The sequence below is a fragment of the Seriola aureovittata genome, chromosome 10 (assembly GCF_021018895.1).
Source record: "Seriola aureovittata isolate HTS-2021-v1 ecotype China chromosome 10, ASM2101889v1, whole genome shotgun sequence".
Classification (NCBI taxonomy): Eukaryota; Metazoa; Chordata; class Actinopteri; order Carangiformes; family Carangidae; genus Seriola; species Seriola aureovittata.
The window spans coordinates 4395061-4416296 of record NC_079373.1 but is presented as its reverse complement, the minus strand read 5'-3'; the positions used below and the strand labels follow the sequence as shown (position 1 = coordinate 4416296).

General features: G+C 40.5%; 1 protein-coding gene across 6 annotated transcripts in view; it reads left to right on the top strand.

Annotated features, from left to right (window-relative positions):
- LOC130176085 (transcription factor SOX-6-like) overlaps positions 1-21236 on the top strand; it is a 118561-nt gene that overhangs the window by 27691 nt on the left and 69634 nt on the right. For all 6 annotated transcript variants that reach the window (XM_056386951.1, XM_056386955.1, XM_056386953.1 and 3 more), the window contains 2 exons: positions 14637-14856; positions 17606-17816. In XM_056386951.1, the coding sequence (XP_056242926.1) occupies positions 14638-14856; positions 17606-17816 (430 nt within the window). In that variant the 5' untranslated portion in view covers position 14637. The remainder of the gene's footprint in view (positions 1-14636; positions 14857-17605; positions 17817-21236) is intronic.

Genomic DNA, 21236 nt, shown 5'->3' with positions numbered 1-21236 from the left:
ATTAAAAGATACATATGCAACAATAACTGCAGCGCACGGAAAAAGAAATATATACAAATGCAAATGATTTATCATCTAGATGCTGTTAATTTAACCTATGGAATCTCATTCAATAATTAATATCTATTGGCATATGACCCTATACGCCATACAGTAAACAGCATGTCTCATAACTATGTATGAGATCTTGTAGTCAGCTAATATATAGCTGAAAGGCCCAGAGACAAGCCCTGGGTCTTAATAAATCAGCCATATCTAATGAACCCCCTAATTGTGATTTACAGCCTGCAAGCCCAGTGCTGCGATGGAGAGAGACATGGCTTAAAAGAGAGAGAGAGAGAGAGAGAGAGAGAGGGAGAGAGAGTGAGGGAGAGAGAGAGAGATGGAGAGGGAGGGAGGGAGGGAGGGAGGGAGGGAGAGAGAGGACGGGTGTATCCTTGTCCAGCGCAGCACCGGGCAAAAAAGAAGCACTGCTTTATTAAAAGCGCTGCTCCCTTCCAGCAACTGTGAAATTCTTGCGTGAGTCTCATGAGAGGTTTGTCCAGATATGATACTTAATGCGATAAAAATCAGAACAGCTGGACGAGTAACCGTTACACTCACAGCCCAACCATCGACAGAGAGACAGAAGGGGGGGGGGGATGGATATTTATATATTCACTTACAGTAGTACAACCCGTCCCAGGTTCTTCTTTAAAAAAAGTGCCATTTATTGTTTGTTGAGTTGTTCTGTTGTTGGTCACTTTTTTGCGCTGCTTTTGCCATACAATTCTTCTCCTATTTATTCCAAGCTGTAACTCAAAACATGCGGCGCGTTGTTTCAGTGCCAGAATATTTTTCTCATTAAAGAACCATCGGCATCGGCCTTTTTATAAACCATTCGTACAATACAGTCACTTCTGTTTTAAATGCTACTGTGTTGTTTCTATTGATGCAACCCAGCAGCAGAATAGAAAGTTATTGATATGAAAGTTTTACTGCCTGATTCACAGTTGCCAGACTTTCCACTCTTTACGTCACGTCATGTTGGGCTGAAAAACCCCACCTTAGTCTTGAACATTTGCCCTGATTCAAGGGCTTAGGCCCATGTGAATAACAGCTGTTGTGATTGGCTAGATTAACACCTTACATGGCTCGGTCTTGTGAACAATGTATATTCGCTGCTAAAGGACAATGGATACCTTGTGCGGTATAGAGAGACTCTGACCTCGTAGCACATACTCTCACCTTTCCACACTCAAGGCTGTGACAGTGTGTGTATGTGTGCTTTTACATGCTTTTTACATGCTCTTGTATGTAAGCATGACTTATTCACTTTGGCGACCCCGCTTTTTTTCAGCCAGTGTGAACTGCCTCTTCAGCATTTCTGTTTACTGAATATAGGCTTCTTGTCCACGGTATCAGATACATCTTATCAGCTCACACATAACTGTTTCGAATCACACAGCCTGTTTCCCATAATACACACATACAGCTAAACACACTCACATACGCTCTATAATGTCTGGGTTCAACAAGACCAGGGGACACGCCGTGGAAAGGATTAGTCTGGATTGTGACAGCTCGACATGCCGAGGGACACTGACATGCCTCATGCCGCCAAACAAGACAACTGCTCCTGGACAGGAGAAGTTTTAATGGTGCTCCACTGCTGGTTCAGCATTACCTCCCACTTAGTAGCCTCTCTTGTCCACAGTTTATGACTGGGAGTTCAATAGACAGAGCTTCAGTTCTATCTTATATCATCATTAAAACAAACCAGGATGTGACAACGGATAAAGACTATCATGTGATTTTGTTCTTAAATATTTTCAGATGTATCAGAATAACCAAAGTTAATTTTCTAATTTTTTAAATTGGAGAGTTTTATCTTTATCATTCATCAGTTTTCTCCCCTCGTTGGTCATTTGCCTTGCGGCACAAGGGAAAACCTACAAAACTGATGTTAAAAATACAAAAATAGAGCTCTCAACCTTTTAACAAAGCAAATGGAATAACAACGTTAGTTATCAAAAAGCAGTAGTAAAAATTTAACTGCCTCTAGATCTAATTTTGCTGTGTTGCACTTACTGTAAAACCATCTGGGCAAGAGTGTCACACAAACTCGTGATGTGTTAAAAATGTAATTACATTCCTACACATCCCCCCACCCCCACCCCACCTCCTCCTGACATTTCTGTATATGTGGCAGAGTTATACACTGCCAAAATGAGTGGAAATTAAATCTTGTGTTCTGAGCACAGATGACTTGTTAGAACCATCTGTACACATTACAGATTCAGGCCGGTCAATAATTGAATAAAAATATGTTGTTTATCAACCAACCAAAAGTAGCATGCCTCTGAATAATGCAGCCATTTCATGCTAACCATGCTGAGGAAATCCTCAAAGCTCTTTCTCAGATAGGGAACAAAGCTCATTGTCAGAGGATAGAGAGGCAACTGGGATTACAATGGGGGCATCCAGTGAAACGACTTGTCAGTCCTAATCTGGGATTAGCAGGCTTTCGCGCCTCCTGGGCGCTCTAAAAGCCACCTGTTTGGATGCTCCTGCAGATGATGTTACACCCTAGAGCTTCTTGTTTGATTCTAATTCTTTTGTTTACAAAAAAGTTTTAGATGAATTTGTTTTTATATTATGAAGATTCAAATACATTCAAATGAATTCAAAAATGTAGTTTTTGTAGATTAGTTTGAATTTGCTAAAAATAAAAGTTGTGCATTCATTAATTCAGTATTTATTAATTTCGCTCTACACCAGAGGCTCCAGTAAATTCCTGTACATTTGTTGCCCCTTTAGGATTGTAGTGATTTTTTTATTGTAATTAGGAACATGTGGATGATGCCTTTACTTTCTTTTATGTGCGTCACCAAATCAACAATTGAAACTAAGAATTGAGATTTATTATAACTGCTCTCTACTTTTGTTTTTGAGAGTGATTGAGTCCCTCTGTGCCATCAGATCATCTTAACTCAACAGTCCATGAAGTATAAATGTGAAGCAAGGATGGACAAATGCAGTAAATTAACAACGCTGCAGAAGAACAGTAAACATGGCCGACTGATGATTGTTCTCAGCTGCAGTGAGACCCATGAGTCCTGTAATGATTTATTGAAACTCACTTTTTTTTCTGCTGCTAGCCTCAGGGCTAATGCAGTCACTCTGAAAAATGTGTGAGGGCAGCTGTCGTATTGCCACAGGCTTCTATCATGACTTTCTACTGTTGATGTCACCCTGAAATAGACTTCCAATGACACTTCTGGAACTTAACCCTTTGCAAAATTATCCTGCTCTCATTGCTTAATCAGCTTAATCTATTTGACATAAAGCACAGTAAACATAATTACATTGCTTTGGTGCTTTATAAAAATATCGACTTACATCTTCTTTTTGAACAAATATTGATTTAGATTCTTTTCTATACTTATATTATATCATGTATCTCAAAATCATTTGATGTTTTCCTTCCCTGGAAAATGTGTAACCATAGTTTTGTCTCTTTTCTTAAGATAATAGGATTTCCTCCTGTTTACAGCCTCTGTCAATATTTGTAGAGGTCCAACACGGCTTAAAACTTGTGTAACAAGCTTATTTGTGCATCACAGTGGCATTATGGTCGTCCCCAAAGAGGTCAAAGCTAACCAGTGTGATAATAAGGATAGTAGCTTGAAGTGAGAGGACAGGTGGCGGTCTGCTACTACACTTGCTCCTGCTGATAAACAGCGTATTACCTCCTGTAAGATGTTTGTACAAATGGCGTGCTCTGTGCACTTTAAGCTGATATATATCAGAGGTGAAAAGAGGTGAGGAGAAAGAGATATGATAGAGAGAAGGATAGCAGAGTGTCAATGTAAAGACGCACAAGATGTTGACTGTTCATTGGCTTTTATATCATTGTTGATGGAATAAAATAAGGAATAAAAGATCCCTCGTGTCTTTTAAATGTCCTATCGTTGAAATATTTTAGTAGCTTATTTATTTGTTAGTTTATAATGGCTTCTTATCCTCAAAGGTTTTTTTTTTATAATCATTATTTTATTTTATAGTTATTGTTATTTATGTTCAAACCCTCTTCAAGAAAACTTTCCAGTCAAGGTTGGAGACAGTGGCCTATTCGCTGATCAGAAATTACACTATAAAGTGTAATCACTGATGTATATCTAAACACAGATTATGTCTGATATACTCTTACGGCATCATTTAACCTTTATTCATGGTATAGGACCTATACTATAGGTATATATCATTTTGAAACTACTCCTGATTGGTGTAAGTATTGTTTTCAACAATTCTTGAAATAATCACTGGAGTTCCTCAGGGTTCTAGTGTTGGGCCTCCTCTATTCTCGGTGCTACTGTTCTATGATTGTTTTTAATCCATATATTATATCGTGTCAAATAATTTCCACTTGGGTTTTTCTTTTTATTGTTATGCTGGGGTTATATAGATGTAATAATCACTTGAACACTTCAGTGATTTTATGGAGTTAGATGCTGATTTAACCAAGGGGATGTTCTTTGGGTAAAATGCAAATCGAGAACATAGCTCTAGTCCCATTGAGTGTAAACTTCAAACCAGAGGTTCCACAGATTAGCAACATAACCACATGACCCATGGGAGTTAAAATGTCTAAGACTCCCCACCAGATAGTAGGATTCATAAAATATCTTGCAAGTGGCAAAATGTTTTTAAGAGCAATTTTATTCATCTTTGACCATCTATTTACAGATATTTTTTTAGCTATCAACATACAAAGATATCTTGTGTTGATTCATTTTTTTAATTTATATTAAGTACTGTTCTATGTCTGCTGTTTTATGATGTCTGTTTATGTGTTGGCATATCTACCCGGACAATGTGGTCTACTTTAAGGATTAAGAGACAAAATGTTCACACTGACTAGGTCTTCTAACTACTGTGGGCAGGACTTAGCAGACAAACAGTCCTTTTGAGCCATCGAGTGTTGACTTTGGTCTTCAATGGTTTCTTCAGCGGTTTACTCTGTATCGTTGCCATGAAGTAGATAAATGTATATGTGTACTGTATTTGTGTTAGCTAGGGGTGTGTTCGTGTGCCAGGAAAAATAACAAGCACAAGGGAGGGTGTTGGTCAATAAGGCCGCTTCTGGATTTCTGGGGGTCTGCGGTTTGGGTCCGGCATCACCCTAGGTACAGAGCCTGAACACAGAGACCAAGCATAGTGGTGTGTGTTTACGCCCACTGTACAAACGACGCATTCATCATTTTTTGAGTGCTCCATCATTGGCTTTAATTGAGATTTTCCATCGGCAGGACTAATGGAGACATCAGACCCCATGTTTGCTCCAGGTGTCCTTCTGATGAGAGACAAAATCCTTAAATTACAAAGTTTGTACGTGTTATGAATAATGAAAATTCTGTGAATTTCTCCCCACATTTCCCCCCGTGGTACAAAGAGTATGTTGTTGCAATTTTATATCAAGACTTATTTCAAAACAAAATATTATACCACCTATTTCTCTCAAAACTTTGACTTGCTTTATAGGAGAACCCAGAAAACAATATTATGAATGCTATAAGCCACCTTCAAACCTTTGCTTGTATTATTTTAAGAATTGAAGAGTTTTCACCATTATTGCCTAATTCGTTATTATCTCAGAATAAGTTTTAAAAAAATTTTTAAGATTTACCCGACAGGAGTGTTGGGTGATGACCATTCTTTGGTGCCATCACCCTGTGGAATCTAGTGCAATGTGGCTGTACCACTGACCTAGTGACTAACATGTTTATATTGGTGTGGTGTGTCTGCCTTGCACCTCCCAGACATTACGTGTCAGTCAAACACAGTGGGCAGTGCTGTGATATCTTTTTCCTCTAATTTAAAAATCTCTGGTCAGCTGTGGCGACTCTTAGGGGTGAGCAATACAGATAAAAAATTCTATCAATCTATGGTTTATTTAGCTTTAATACTAAATTTCACACATTTATACTTCCTGTAAATTTAATTTAGAAACTAGTTATTAATAAAATAACCAAATAGGAACATTTTTCCTTGCCTAATATAACAGTTCCTCTGTTTATTCCAAACAAACTCTTGATGATGTTCATGACGGAAAATGAAATGTAACTCAATCATTTATGAAATATGAATATTTGGTTATTTTAGAAGGAACTGTAGAATTTATTTAGTTAAAACAGAAAAACTACCAATATTAAAGTTTTTCAAATGGAAACTGTTTTATAATGTCATTGTTTTTGAATGAAATTGCTCCATTCATTAATAGTTAATTCAGTCATGCTCTGTACCGTGTCTGAATGCTTCCCCTGCCCATCCCCTCTGACTGCCTTGTGGTTGTAAATATTTTCTAATGAGGTCAATACATAGAGCTCCTCAGTGTAACATACTGATAGTCACACAATGACTTGTGTTTACCTGAAACTGGTGAAAGGATTTGGTGTGACGGCTGATTGATGTGCACACTTTTCTGACCCGACCATCTTGAACAGCATCCGCCCTCCTCTTACCTCCCTTCATTGTTTCACTTAAGTCATGAGAAGGTCAGAGAATACCCTCAGTTGCATGCGATAAGCACCTACAGCTTTGACACAGAGCAGCTACTTGTTGGTTCTGCTGGCTACAGGCTAAAGAGTCCATGTTAATGGGCTGGAATTTCAGAAAACAAAACTGCTTTTCTTGCCATTACGGCAGTGACGCAATGGGCCAGTTTGGGGGTAACTGGCATTGCTATTGAACGTGTCTATTTTGAGCAAAAGAGCCGGGACGAGCGAATCTCTAGGAGAAAACAGGGCACCGTGTGTGTGTGTTCACATTCCACATATCTGACCTATGACAGTGCCCTCTGTTTGCAGTGCTGTGCGATGATCTAATGAGAGTCCAGACAGACCCAAGATTTAGGAGCTGGGAGAGTCGTTCTCATACGAGGCCAATTCTCCTCAAGCTTTTTTTTGTTTTTTTTTCATTTAGCCTATTTATCCAGGGAAAGTAACTGAGCGCACATGTTCTTTTTAGCAGCGCCCTGCTGCTCGTTCACACCTGGGAGTTGCCCGGTACAAGACGCACAGACGTCTACTGATGGCCCCAAAGCAACATCACTGCAGCAATTACATCTAAAAGAAGTGGAGGCAACTTGATAGATGCTATCAAGTTGCATCATGGGAAGTGTAGGATAAATCATTTTCTATCTCTAATTAAAGCTCTGAGAGAACATCAGGATATCTCACCCTTGGATTCTTCAATTTTGACCTTTCTTTTTTGACTCTGCCTGTTTTGAGTCCTTCAGTTTACACTCAACTGCTGAAGTATGTCCCTTTAAAAATAATTGTGGTTTATAACAACTTTAATCTTGTTTTTGTAAGTTTGGTTATGGTACCATTGTGCACAAAAAAGTAATTGCTGATATCTTGGAACATTGATAAAAAGAAGTCTAAAGGGACCATTACACATGTTTTAAACAAACCTCTGCAGGTTAGTCAAACTTATTAGGGCAAGAAAACATCAGCTAATAGTAAAATTATGAGCCAAACTGTGAGCTGTAAACAACAGCTGCATTTTAAAGACTGACTTCCTGGTTAAACTTTGACCTATCGCACTTGCCAAAGTTTGCTTGCACTTTTTATATGTAGTGATGGATTATTTCCAACACAATGGGTGTGTTCATTTTCCAAATACAATGATAATATTATGGCTAAACAAGCTGACAGCTCGCAGACTTTGTCAGAGCAATTTGACTGTCACCAGATCTCAGCAGTTAGTTTGGTGAGTTCAGTGTCATTGGTACAGAGAGGAATGACAAAGCTGTTGAAATAAACCAACATTACCTACCTAAAAGCTATCTAAAAAGGATTCCACCCATAATATAATATTTTTCAGTGGTTTAGCATGTGTTGCTACAGTTTCTGCTTACTAATACAGAGCGCTCCTCTGTGTTTCTATTTAAACCATAAACAGCCTCCCTTTGCTCTCTTTCACCATATTTTCTGTCCAACAGACAAACAATTCCAAGGAAAAGTCCTCGGTTTTTCTTTTTCCCCGTATTCTTTCTCTCCTCTCATTCTCTGTCTCTCTTTCTCTTTGGTATTTCCCACTTCCTCAGTTCTATCCAGCTGGGACGGCTGGAGATTTTACACCCAATTGGTCGAGTCGGAGGCCTTTGTTGGAGCCCTCCTCTCGCTCCACAAGTGGCAGAAGGGACCTGAGTTGTGAATGGAGCTTTGTGTACTGTTTTTCTAAGAGGGGGCCCTCTCTCTCCTGCTCTCATCTGTCACAGGTCCCTCTCCGTCCATGCTCCACAATGCCTGATTGTTTCTGCCAAGTCGCCAGGTTCCAGGCCAGATCTGAACAACGCTTTCCTGCCAAATTCTGACCCCGGTTTTCGTTTTTCTTCCACTCACAAAAGGATTCTAAGTTGCTGTCCATGTTTTAGAGGGAGACTTAGCCATAGCTGTCCACCAGCAGCAGTGTGCTCAATGTGTCTCTGAGTTAAGATTTCTCATAGTCAACAAAGGGAGCCAAATGCTCAAAGAGAACAGTAAGTAACACTGTTGAGAATACTTCATCATGATTGTTTATTACGTTATACAACGTGCATTCAGCCTGGATTTTCTCATCAGGCTGCTAACTGTGCTTGTGGGATAATCTTCCAAACTTCACACTCATAAAAACATTAAAATGTATGAGGATGAAAAATCATAATTCTTCCCTCAACAGTGCGGACTGTGTTCAGTTATCAAAAAGGCCATCTCACCAGTATCACTTTCCAATAAATATTTTAGACAGGACAACGGCTTTCAGGGGAAAGAGTGCATGTTTTCCTAGATGTCTGACAATATGAAAAGACTTTTGGAGAGCCTCAAGGCAGTGTGTGAGAAAAATGAATTTGTTTTTCAGCTGTCAGTGTAACATCATAGTCACATTACTGTTTTACTGAGAGCGTCTCCGTGTATCCAAACTCATGCTTCGGTTGGTCTCGCTGGGAGAAAGTTGCCTCTTCTGCTATAATCGCTCAATTTTTCCCTGTGTCTCAGTAGGGAAGCACCTGATATTGTCAGGCATAAGAGATGCAGTCAGATTTTTTCAGAAATTAAGACAAATAAAAGCTTATTTACTTATGCATCTTGCAGTATTATATCAAAGGGAACATCGCTTCACCATAAAATGCTGTTTAAACTAACAATCTGAACTGTTGTGTTGTTGTATGTTTCTGCAAATGGTACAGTTGTGTTTTAGTGGTTGCTGACATTGCAAAATACAGAAGAGTATCTCTGTTTTTCTTCATGTCATGACAATAACAGCTGCAGGCTGATGGCAACACATACAGTAAATGGGCTGGATGGGACTTCCTCTTGTTATTTTTGTGTTGATTTATAGTTAGCTTTTGTCTTTGTCCAAACTTGTTTGATGTATTGAAAACACCTCATAACTGTTCATCCTAAACCTAACAGGTCATATAACAAAAAACTAGCAGCTGGTAAACTCAGTCCAGATATTGTTAAAGTTTGAAGGTCCCACCTTTACAGTGTTTTATTTGAAGTGTTGATCCATAAGAAGATATATTTGTAGTTTTAAGAACCAAAAACCATCTCAGTGTAGTTTCACAGCTCCTCTCTCAGGCTTCTCTGCCCTTGTAACAACAGGTCAGTCGGCCAATCAGAAGAGAAGAGGCTCTGAGCCTCTCTTCTGATTGTCTCACTGACCTGTTTCTGAGTGATCAAATAAAAAATATAGCAGATTTCAGGTAAAACGCTCAGAGAAACCAAATCCTACAAGGTTGGATGGTGGGTCCAGGTGGGTGGGGTTTTGGGCATGGCTGAGAGTGGTGACTGCTTTGTTGTGACATCATAAAGTTACAGCCTGATGGCTCGTTTTAAGGCTCAGTTTCTGAATACAGGCTGTGTGCATTTCTCCATGGACTGAGCACTTTGATACTTTCACAGTATTAATATAGAACCTAGACCTGCTTTATAATCAAAACACATGGACATCTACCTTTATACTATTTGGGACCTTTAACATTTCCCACAATGGAGTTAACTGTCATTCTTTGCCTGATAATGAGTGTGTGAGGTAAACTGTTTTCCTGTAGTCTAACCCAATCACAAAAGGCCTTGTGGCATGCTTACCAACAAACCCCGGTGCTGTTGCATGATGAAACCATATCAGTGGCAGCGAGTTATGAGGCTGGGCATTCCTGGCCATATGAGACACCAATTCCAAGAAACCAAGTCTTAAGCTCCCCTGTAAACACAGCACCAGCAATATTGTCAGCTAAATATAGGCTCTCCTCTGTCTTCTCCCTCCCCCCCCTGCTCCCCATCGCTCTCTCATCGCTCCAGTGTGGATTGCGCGACTTGATCGTGGATTAGTGATTTGCTGTTTGTTGGTTGTCTGGGGTCTTATAATCTCATGTACTTATGCCACTGTGTAAAATAACGAAGGTCTGGAGAAATTCAAACCTTTGGCCGACAGCTGCCGCTATTTTAGCCATTCAAATCAGGCGTGTGGGTGGAGCGTGGCACCGACGGGAAGTTGTAACAATAAATAAATACATTATTTCCCAATTAAGCTTTAAAGCAAAAACATGCTAAAACTAATGCAAAGTCAAACTTAGACTTCACAAACACATTAGAAGACATTACTCTAACAATTTGTTATCACTCCCAAGAACAGCGGAGGTCTCATCAAGTGTTGAAGTCTGGTGGTTAAAAAAAAAAGAAAAAGAAAGAAGAGCTTTTTTTGTAACAAATCCAAAAATCAGTCCATAATTCTAACTATGCAAAAAGTCAAAACATGCTCAACAGAAAAAGCATAAAACATCTGATTGTTATGTGATTATCTTGCTCCAAAAGGCTGAAACTTTACACTCATTTCAGTAGTGGTGTCTAGTTACTTTCAGTAATACAGTAATTCTGAAACTTGTAGGATGCTGAATTGGAATTGTAACATCAGTAACTCCTCTGTTGGATTTCTAAAGAAGAAAAAAGCTGTAGACACAACACAGACATATTAGGTGTGTCCCAATTTAAGGGGCCGCTTCCTTTGGAGGCAGGATAAGAAGACCGATGGCGTCACAGCAGCATGACTAGGCTGTCCCATTTCGAAAACTCCTTCAAATGCAGCCTTCCTTTCCTGAGATCCAACAGGTGGATCCTTCGTGGCCCAATTATCCCAAGAATTATTGCACGCTGGTAATGAAAATAATATGGCAACAAACAACACCGACAGAGATCTTGAGGATTACACTTTTAAATGTAAATATTGGGTTTCAGCTCAGTTCAACAGCTAATGGTACAACTGTTAAAACCAAGGGCCTTAAAACCTCAAGTTTTTGTGAAAAAAAAGAAACATGTGGTCAAGGTTGCTAGGCGACAGGAGCTGAGCTTTGTGACGCAAGGGTAAGGGCGGGCACAGCTGGTGTCTCGTTTCGGTTCAGCCTTCGCAGTCTGTAAAGGCTACGAATTGGGACACAGCTGTTGTAAACTTGAAGTTAATATGGAGAACTTGTTAGCGAACAGTTGCTTACTTACACATGGACAAGACAGAGCAACATTAGCATGCATTCAGAGTTTTTCTGGCCACCTGATGAATGGAAAGTCCATTATTCTCTCTCTTTTTGTCTCCACCAACTCCCGAGGGAAATATCTGGATCTTTTGCTGCTATGTTCCACTTTTTTAATAGTTTTTCACTCAAAACAGCTGCATCTGGAAGCAGCACTGATGAGAGTCGACCAAAACTGTGTGGCTGTAAAAATCAAAACAATGAGCTGAAAGATGCTAAAATGTTCCAAAGAGCTGAGAGGAACTGCAGAGCCGGGTGATAATCATCTGTGGGTTTGTCCTTATGAGGAAACTCTTTCGTGTGCAAGTAGATATTTGATCCCTTTTTAATATAAAAATATTGATTACAGCAGATTTGAGCTTGTGCTGTCGTTTGGGCCAACTTACAGTGAGGTAATGGTGGAATAAGCTTCAATCCCCTTACGTCCGACTTTGGGAACAGTGTAGCATGCAAAGGTCAGAATCGCAGTCATCGAGAGGCCCTGTGATGATGACGTTAGAGAGAAATACTGGAAACTGAGTATAAATGAGAGAAATGATTGGGATTCTTTCTGCAGAGTAAAATAGTATCACAGATGGTTTTCGATCTAGAGGAGGAGGTGACGTAGTTAGGACGGTGCACTATTAATGGTTCTGCAACATCTTCATGTCACAGTGGAGCGAGTCTCAGCTTTCATGCCACGACTTGATCCTGCCCTCGTCTGATTTAAGCTGCAGTCTGACACAGGTAGTAAAAGACAGAACATCATGACCCTCAGAATCACTTACACTCACAAAAAAATCACAAAAAATAAATAAATAAAAACCTCACATGGAAATGAGCTCTTTCATACGCCGCATCACAACTCACTCCCTCAAACTGTACATTCAGATGAACAAATAGCGTCTTATGTGAGTTTTCTCCAGCAATTAAAGACCACACAGCTTGCACACACACACACGCACGCACACACACACACACACACACACCACACACACACACACACACACACACACACACACACACACACACACACACATACATACACTTATCCTGCTTATTCACCTTGATTCAGTCTCTATTGTGCTGCTTTTATACATTTTCTCTTCATATTCATATTTTCTCTCTCAGTCTGCTTCACTGTGCCGTTTGGTTCCACTCTGTTATCTCACTCTTTATCAACTCCAACTTTAAATGATGTACCTTCACCACAGTGTCTGTGGGGGGGGGGCATTCTTTCTGTGGCCCTGCTCTTCCCCCTCAGACATTTGAGTGAGTGTCAGATTTATGTTGAAGGGCACCCAGGAGGCTGCATTTTTCAGAGATTGACAGCCTGCCCTGATTTACTGAGCGCTTACACTGAAGTAGCAATCTGTTTAACTTCACAGAAGGAAGTTGTGTGTGTGTGTGTGTGTGTGTATGGGAGGTGTGTGGGGGGTGTGTGGACGGGGGCACTGTTTTCAGGAATCAGAGCAAAAACAATTCCTGTCAGTCTGACACCCTTTTTGTTGGAATATCTGCTTTGTCATTTATCACATAGTAATCTGGTGTGGATGTGTGTGTTTTGGTGGAGCTGTTTGTGTGTTTGTGTTTGTGTATTATCACTAACAAGGACCAATTAGCTTCGTAAGGACAGAAAGATGTTGGCCTGTGTTTAGGTTTAAAATTTGAATTTCGGGCTGAGTTCAGCTGCTGCAGAGGAGAGTTTCAGGGAATAAAGGAGGCCAATGAAAGTCCTCATAAGTATAGTGTAACAAAGGGAAGTCATTACAGCAAATGATGTATTAGCCTAATGACACTCCCAGCCTGGGGCTTACTTTAGAAAAAAGAGATTTTTCCACTGAATCTCAGCAGCTCAGCATCTGCTTTTTTAACAGCTCTGAGGTGATGAGAGGCCTTGATGCTGCTCAATAGATTAATAGATTATCCCTATGGCAGGATGTGCTGAATGTGAGTGTGTGTGAGAGGAAGATTCATCATCAGTCGTTACTATCATTTATTTAGTATTATATAAATGTGATATATACTTTAAGTTTAGTGTGTGTGTGTGTGTGTGTGTGGGCTGTAATCACATCTTCAGCACTCATGTTTGCTTGGTTGCTCACTTGTTAGAACGCATACCATTTAGGCTTAGTTCTTGCCACAGGGGCCCAGGTTTGATTCTGGCCTGTGGCCCTTTGCTGGATGTCATTGCCCCCCACCCCCACCCCCACCCCTTCTCTCCCCAACTTTCCTGTCTCTCTCTCTCACTGTGACTACAATAAAGGCAAAAACCCAGAAAAAATAACTTAAAAAAATTGTGGTTCTGAACTAACTATTCAAATGCATGTTTGTGAAGTCTCCAACAATTTAGTTGTGGCCTGACTCAGCGGTGAACAAAAATGACAAAGTTAGGAGTAATATACAGACTGTTAATTTACTATAACCCATCTGCAGCAATGGCAGCAGTGAAGAACAACTCTTTTATACAGCAGACGTTACTATTGGCCACAATTTATGAAGCACAGTTTATGAAGATGATTATAAAGTCCCTCCATTTATCCAGTTACAGACTAAAACAACACTCTTTTCACAACCATTTATAGAAATATTCTCAAAACTAGTAATAAATAAAAATCTACCAAGTATGTTAAGTATGTGTTGAGTCAGATATATATTTTAATGTGTTTTTTTTTTTTTTTTTAATAAAATTAAACTTTAAACAGTAGAACCAGCAATTGATAAAAACATGCAGCAGATTAACGTGTGATTTGACTCAGGTAAAAATGCAGGTTTCCTTTAATAACTGCATAGCTATAGACTACAGTAAAAATGAAGACTACACTTTGACTTGATGCACAAAAGCACAGAGAAAACAAAATATAGAAATATATTAACTGTAAAAAGGTAGAGACATACAGTACTTGATGTGTGTCAGTATCTGTTCAACAGCCCCGTCAAGGCTTCCAGGAGGGTTTTGGTGACAGTATCACTGGCGATCAATTTCTCTCACTTGTTATCATTATGAGATCAGCAGCGCAAGTTTAGACCTCCTCTCCTCTCCTCTCCTCTCCTCTCCTCTCCGCTCCTCAATTAAAATGTTCATTTTTTTTGTCCTTCACAGAATGATGTCTTCCATGCGAGCAACGCCTCCCTTTCACCCACCGTCTGAGGAAGAGGAAGCGATAGGTCAGGACAACGCGGCCTGGGCCAAAGAAGAGCGAGAGGGCCCGAAGGAGACGCCGTCGCCCTCCTCGCATGACCAACCCCACCCCGACGAGCTGCAGCCCGCCAGAGAGAAACCCACGGATATTGAGTGGGAGAGCGTCGGGCCCGCTGCGATGGTGAGGAGTGAATTACACACGGAGCTTAGAAAGTGACCATATCTTATCTTGAGATATGTTCCTATAACTCAAATCCATAAAACAAACGTGGTTAGTGTGTGTACACAGTGTACACACTCAGGGCACACGGCTCATAAAACACTCATGGAATACATGCAGGAGTTCACGGGGTGTGCAAATTCTCATGCATAATGATGATTGTGCACAATTGAGTGCACACACACACTTAAATGCATTTATACACAAACACATACTGGACAACCACAAACTCACACAAGAGTGGTTCCTCTCTGGTCTGTGTGCTGCAGGCAGTGCTGCAGCCAGCCCAGTGAGAGTTCTCCTCCAGAGAGATATACCCCATGGTTCTTCTAATCTCCACAGCCTGTTGTGTGTGTGTGAGAGAGAGAGAGAGAGAGAGAGAGTGTGTGTGTGTGTGTGTGTGAGAGAGAGATAGTGTGCGGTGAGGTGTTCTTGGCTTTAGTTTCTGTTTGTCCCTAATGGACAAGGTGTGTTTGACTTCAGGGGAAAGTTCTGAGACTAAAGTTTCCTTAAGTGTCAGTATTGTGAGAGCAGGGCTGTTACAATAGGCCAGTACTGACCATAACTGATATATTTGAAAAATGAAATATTGATATTGTGTAATTAATACACATGATAATATGGTGATAGCAGATGGTAGGCCTCGTTGCTCTTTTGTCATCTGGTTATCTTTTAATGATCCATTAAAGGAGCTATTTGTAAGTTTTGCTGTTGCTTCATAGCTAGCGTTAGCATCAGCAGCGGTTTACTTACCAGTCTAGAAGAAACGTTGCAAGATCAGCATCAAACTTCATTCCTTTACTTAAAGCAACAACAGTGTTACATGCTAACCAGCTAGCTCCAGCCCGTCTCACCATTTTCCGATAGCGACTCACTGTAGCCTCTAACCTGCCCTTAAGATGTAACGCTGCTCAGAGGGTTTAACCTCTTGTCTTGTAAAAGCAACAATGGCTGAAGTTCATATCAAGCAACAATCACCACCATCTGATCCTGACAAGAAACCATGTTCACAGGTTTAAACATTAGAAATCGTCAGGACCATGATGGCAGGAGGAGGAGAAAATGGCAGCACCACACTTATATAATATAAAATATAAAAGACTGAGATGGAAGATGGAAAACGTCATAATTTCTCTGTTTATCCTTAAATCACCTGCCTCAGTGTAACAGCTCATACACTGACCCAAGCTTTTGAAGTAAATATTTTACATTTTGACATTAAGTTTACCTATTACCTTTGCATCCACTGTGAGATCCAGTGAAGCGAGCAGATCAGGGTTTAGTGCCTTCCTCAAGGACAATTTACAACATCACAGGTTTAGTCATGTGCATGCATTGTCTCCTGCACAGAGTGTATATGTGACCTTTGGGTTTATAATTCGATCTGACCATCACACTGTCCTGCCTGCATCATGCCGCTTGTGTAACTCCAGGGCGGCGTTATGTATGGACCTGAAAACTCACACCTGAACAATCCACGAGTGACACACTATCTTCTAATCCTCATTACAGAGGCATCTTCCGCTTAAAGACAAAGTGCACAACAGGGCCTCCTGGAACCATTTCAAGGGCGTCTTAAGATCGTGCTGTTAGCCAAAGCCCCTTGTCTTTGAAACATAAGCCTCCTAAAGTTCTTGGAGATCCCCCCCACTCTGTAAGGGGAGGAGAAAGCGTCCAGAAATAGCTCCGGTGTTAGAACACCTGTGCTAAAGTGTCTGTTGTGTGGGACAATGTGGTCGTCCTGAAGGGCTTATCGTCTTGGTAAATATAGACTCCTTGTGCCTCTTGCTTAACTCATAACCCAGTGGAGCAAACAGCAGCAGGGAATAAACACTGTGGTCATGCAGAGCAAAATAGAAAGGACCATTAAATATCTGTCATCCACGATCAACACGTCTGAAGTTACTGGCTTTGTGTTATCTTCACTGAAACAGGAAGTAAACAGGAAAAAATGTCTTGTCTAAATGTCCAGTTACTTCATATTTACAGACCTATGTTTAAATTATAGCATATGTCAATGATCAATTCAGTTATGTCTTCTAGTAGTGACGACTGTCTTTAAATGCTGAGCAAGAGCCAAGCTAACTGTGATTCCATTATACTTTTTATTTATTTTATTCAAATTATTTAAATCATTTAAACCAATTTACATATCTGTGTATTCATTTTTACTAATTCCAGATGCCTGTGACATCCTCAGCTTTTCTCTCTGTTGGCATTTCTTACATTTGTGGTGGGCGTTTTACAACTTTATTAAAGAGCTGCAGGCAGAGAGACGACAGGAAGGGAGGGAGGAGAGACAGGCAATGACTTGCAAAATGACAGACATGTATTTTTAATAATAGAATAATAGATAGAAGAGTAGGCCTTACCCCTTTAAAGGAATGTAATGAAGTGACACTACAGGGCTCCTGATGACAGACAGATCAAGTACCGTGATCGTACCGTGATCAACACGTTCTGTCAGTAGCAAAATGCAATCCTAAACTTGACCTTTCCATAAGTCACGCCAGCTGGCCCCTGCTAAAGTGAAGCACAGCGAAGCATGCATCCACTAAATCCATATGAATACTGTGGGGATGCACAATAAAGAGGTGTAAGAGATGTTTGGTCTTTGTCTTGTTTGTTTGGTGCTGTCTTATAAAAATGTAAAATCAAAAGCCCTGCACAGCTTCTGACTGTGAACTCTCGCGTGCTGATTTTCCCACAGGATAATGAGAGCAGTAAAGGCTGCTCAGTCTACTCCTACCGGACTAACTCTACCTCTCCACACAAGCCAGAGGAGTGTTCCCGTGACCGCGGGGAGCCCATGATCGGCCTCGCGTTCGGGACGCCAGAGCGCCGCAAAGGAAGCCTCGCGGACGTGGTGGACACGCTGAAACAGAAGAAGCTAGTGGAGCTGACTAAGACAGAACAAGACGGTAAGAGGAGCTCTTCAGTTCAGTATGTGCGCGTGGGTGTTTGTTACTGGTTTTAACTGTAATGTAAGGAAACACACGCATTTCAGCACTTAACATTCATACATTTACATCAGCTCAGACCTGGATGCTACAAAGATTAGCCACTCTTCCACCTGACAGTGTTACTGAAGCATGCCGCTGTAACCGGAAGTCGCACTGGTTGATTCCTCAGTGACAGTTTTTTTGTAGTTGCTTGGAGAGCTGTTTGTTCTGTTGTTCAGCTGAAACGATTGTTACAGCTGTTTTAAAGTATCTCAAGTGTTACAGATGAAATCCATTAACAGAACTGACACTGGAACTACAGCAAAGGTGGCAGAACAACCAGAACAGTGCTTTTAATGTCATCCCATCTTGTTGTGTGTTGACAGAACTTAAGATGATTTAATATATGTATTAATATATCCTGAAACCAACATCTTCGATCTAAGTCATACGGTTACTCCTTAAAGTAGCAGAGGATCATGGATATTTTGTGATACTGAAGTAATTCACTGGCTTTAATTTATGTTTGTGTGATTTCGCATATGACAGCTTTGGTTTGAACAGACTTTATTTGCACTGTTGGCCAGAAAGTGAGAGCAATCAGACTGAAGAGCAAACAGCAAGTAAATGTGCTGGTCCTTGGTATTTTAGCAAAATAAGATACAGATTTTATCTTTAAAATAACTTTTAACAGTGGCAGTTGTGCTATGTATAGAAAGAAAGGGACTGAAACAGTTTATTCCCTCATATCTGATAGACAGGATGTCGATCATTTACTCCACACTCGCACTTAAAGCGAAAACAACCTTACCTGTATTTTGTTTTCCCTCTGCGAGCACATCCTCTCCAGAGGATCTTTGAACATCTAAAATTACAACTGAAAGATCCCTAGCTTGTTAGATCACAATATCAATCAGTGAAAACACAGGTTTCCCTTTCTCCTCTGATCTCCACCTCTAACATAGGAAAGCGCTGGAGTCTCCCAGCATGTCTCAGCTTGCCCCTTCCCAACCCCACAGCAAGCCAGATCTAAAACCATCTAACACCCCTCTTTACTGTTATGTGCACATAGTAATTGTGATGATATCAGAGGAGCGCTTGATCTCTCTCATTTAGGGGTTTTACTTTGTTATTGATACAGTGAAGTGGGCCAGAATGGGACAGCCGGAGGCGTAATACAGTACACAGTGTCTTTAGTTGAAAGATAGGTAGCTTCGCCTCTTATCTACGGAAAATGGTTTGAAAGGAAAAACTTGAGTGTGTGCGTGTGTGTGTGTGTGTATGTCTGTGTGTGAGTGTGTGTGTCTTCAAAAGTGTTGTGACATCTTCCTGTCAAATCAAAAGAGATGTGAGTGGAAAAAATGCTGGGGGACAACTGTAAGTGTGTGTCTTTACAGTCACATGTGTAGGTTTCTCCTTTCCCATCCGAGTAACCAGGTTCGACCCTGCTCAGTTTATCTTATTGCTGGTATCTGCACACAGTTAAACATAGTTGCTGCTGTTTGTCTTGTGCAGCGTTATCCAGTCCACCCCTGTAAAAATGAACTACACTTCATTTGGTTTTGTCATTTTTAAATTATTTACATTTGCACATTGGATGAGCAAGGCAATACATACTGTACATGTCATGTTCTAAACAAGGGTGATCATCATCAATGTGTTTCCTATTCTTGAAATCCTCTGTGATCATGTGATTCTTGGCTTGTTTTAGAGCAGTGCTTCTCAAAGTGGAGTCCAGGGACCCCCAGGGGTCTTTGAGGGGGTTCCTGCGGGTTCCAGGCAAAAAGGGAATTTTTTTTCTTTATAATTCTATCCATGAGATCCTTTTTTTTTTTTTTTAACACCTTTCCAGTGTTTTATTTGAAGTGTTGATCCATAAGAAGAAATATTTGTGGTTTTAAGAACCAAAAACCATCTCAGTGTAGTTTTACATCTCCTCTCTCAGGCTTCTCTCTGGAGCTCCAGTAACAAGAGAGGAGGCTCTGAGCCTCACCAAGCATTTGTTGTGTGGCAAAAATTAATGGATCCAGAAACTAGAAGCATGGTGTTGAATTGAGGTTTCCTTCTCAATGATTTGAGACAGCTTTTAGCTTTAAAATTTAAAAAACAAACAAACACACAGCTGTAAGATAATAGAATATATGAATAAGGAATAATTCAAAGAAAACGTATGCACTGTTCACTGGAGTCTTTCCTGTCTAGTGTGTAAAAACACAAGCTCTTTGCTAGTTGTGCACAAATCCTAACAGATCAGCAGTGGGTTTAACACACACAGATCCACCAGCAGCAGCACAGCCTGAAATATTCCATCCAGTGATGTCCCCAAAAAATGGTTGAGATTTCCTGCACATTTTCCCTCCTCCTTGCAGCCTGCTATTGAGTTTGGCTCATCCTTTGCTAATTAGTGAAGCTGCTATCCCCGAGGACTAACAAGTGGCATTGATCACCCTGCAAACACTTAGCTAAGACAAAAACAAACGAGATAAACATGTGCGATACAGCCAGGCGCACTGAATCATACGCTGTTAGCATGAATAATAACTCCTGTCTGTGGGCCTTGTAAACGTTCATGTGAATTGCTGAGATCCTTGAGGACGCATTGTAAAAACGTCTTTCATGCGGTGCTGTGGCGGTGCGCTTCATTTTGAGCCTCATGTACTCCTGTGTATGAAGACAGGTACCTCTGCTTTTTTTTTTTTTCCTAATGAGTTTAGTTAAAATGGGAGGAAGTGATCAATAGACGGCTGAGGCTGAATGCTTCATTAAACTGAGTTCTGCTTCACGATGAGGGATAAAGCTCCACAACCTTTATTTTTTTCTTATTTGTTAATTTGTGTGACTGATTCTTCTTCATTTAATCACACCTTCCTCTCCTTCACTGTGGTATTGTCTTGAAATTTTCTTTTTGATAGGATTGCTGTGTCTTTCTCCCCTTTCTCTTTCTATTCTTCAGCTCCTGCAGCCTTTCAATCCACTCTTGGCACATTTTTGGAATCTCTCTTCAACAGACAACCTTGCACACGTCCTGATTTAAAGCTTTGTTGTGTGTTATTGGTAAAGGCAAAGCTTTCCAAATTCATAAGCTGTTCGATTTTTTTTTTGTGTTATGTTAAAGGAATATAATGCACACAGGAGTGCAAGGCCATCCTGGTAAATAGGCTTATGTATTGATTGCTGGTGTGACACAGATGAGAGATCGTTTTGTCTTTCAAAGCTCTTCTGGTTTTGCTATCTGTTTGTTCTAAGTCCCCCCCCCCCCGACTCTTGAGTGGCATGTGTTCACTTAGACTGACACTTAAAACATGGTTTTGTTCAGAGTCCTCTTGCAGTATGACCAGATTTGATCATCGGCACTCACATGGCAAGCACATTAAAGCCTGAACAATGCCGTCCCTTGCC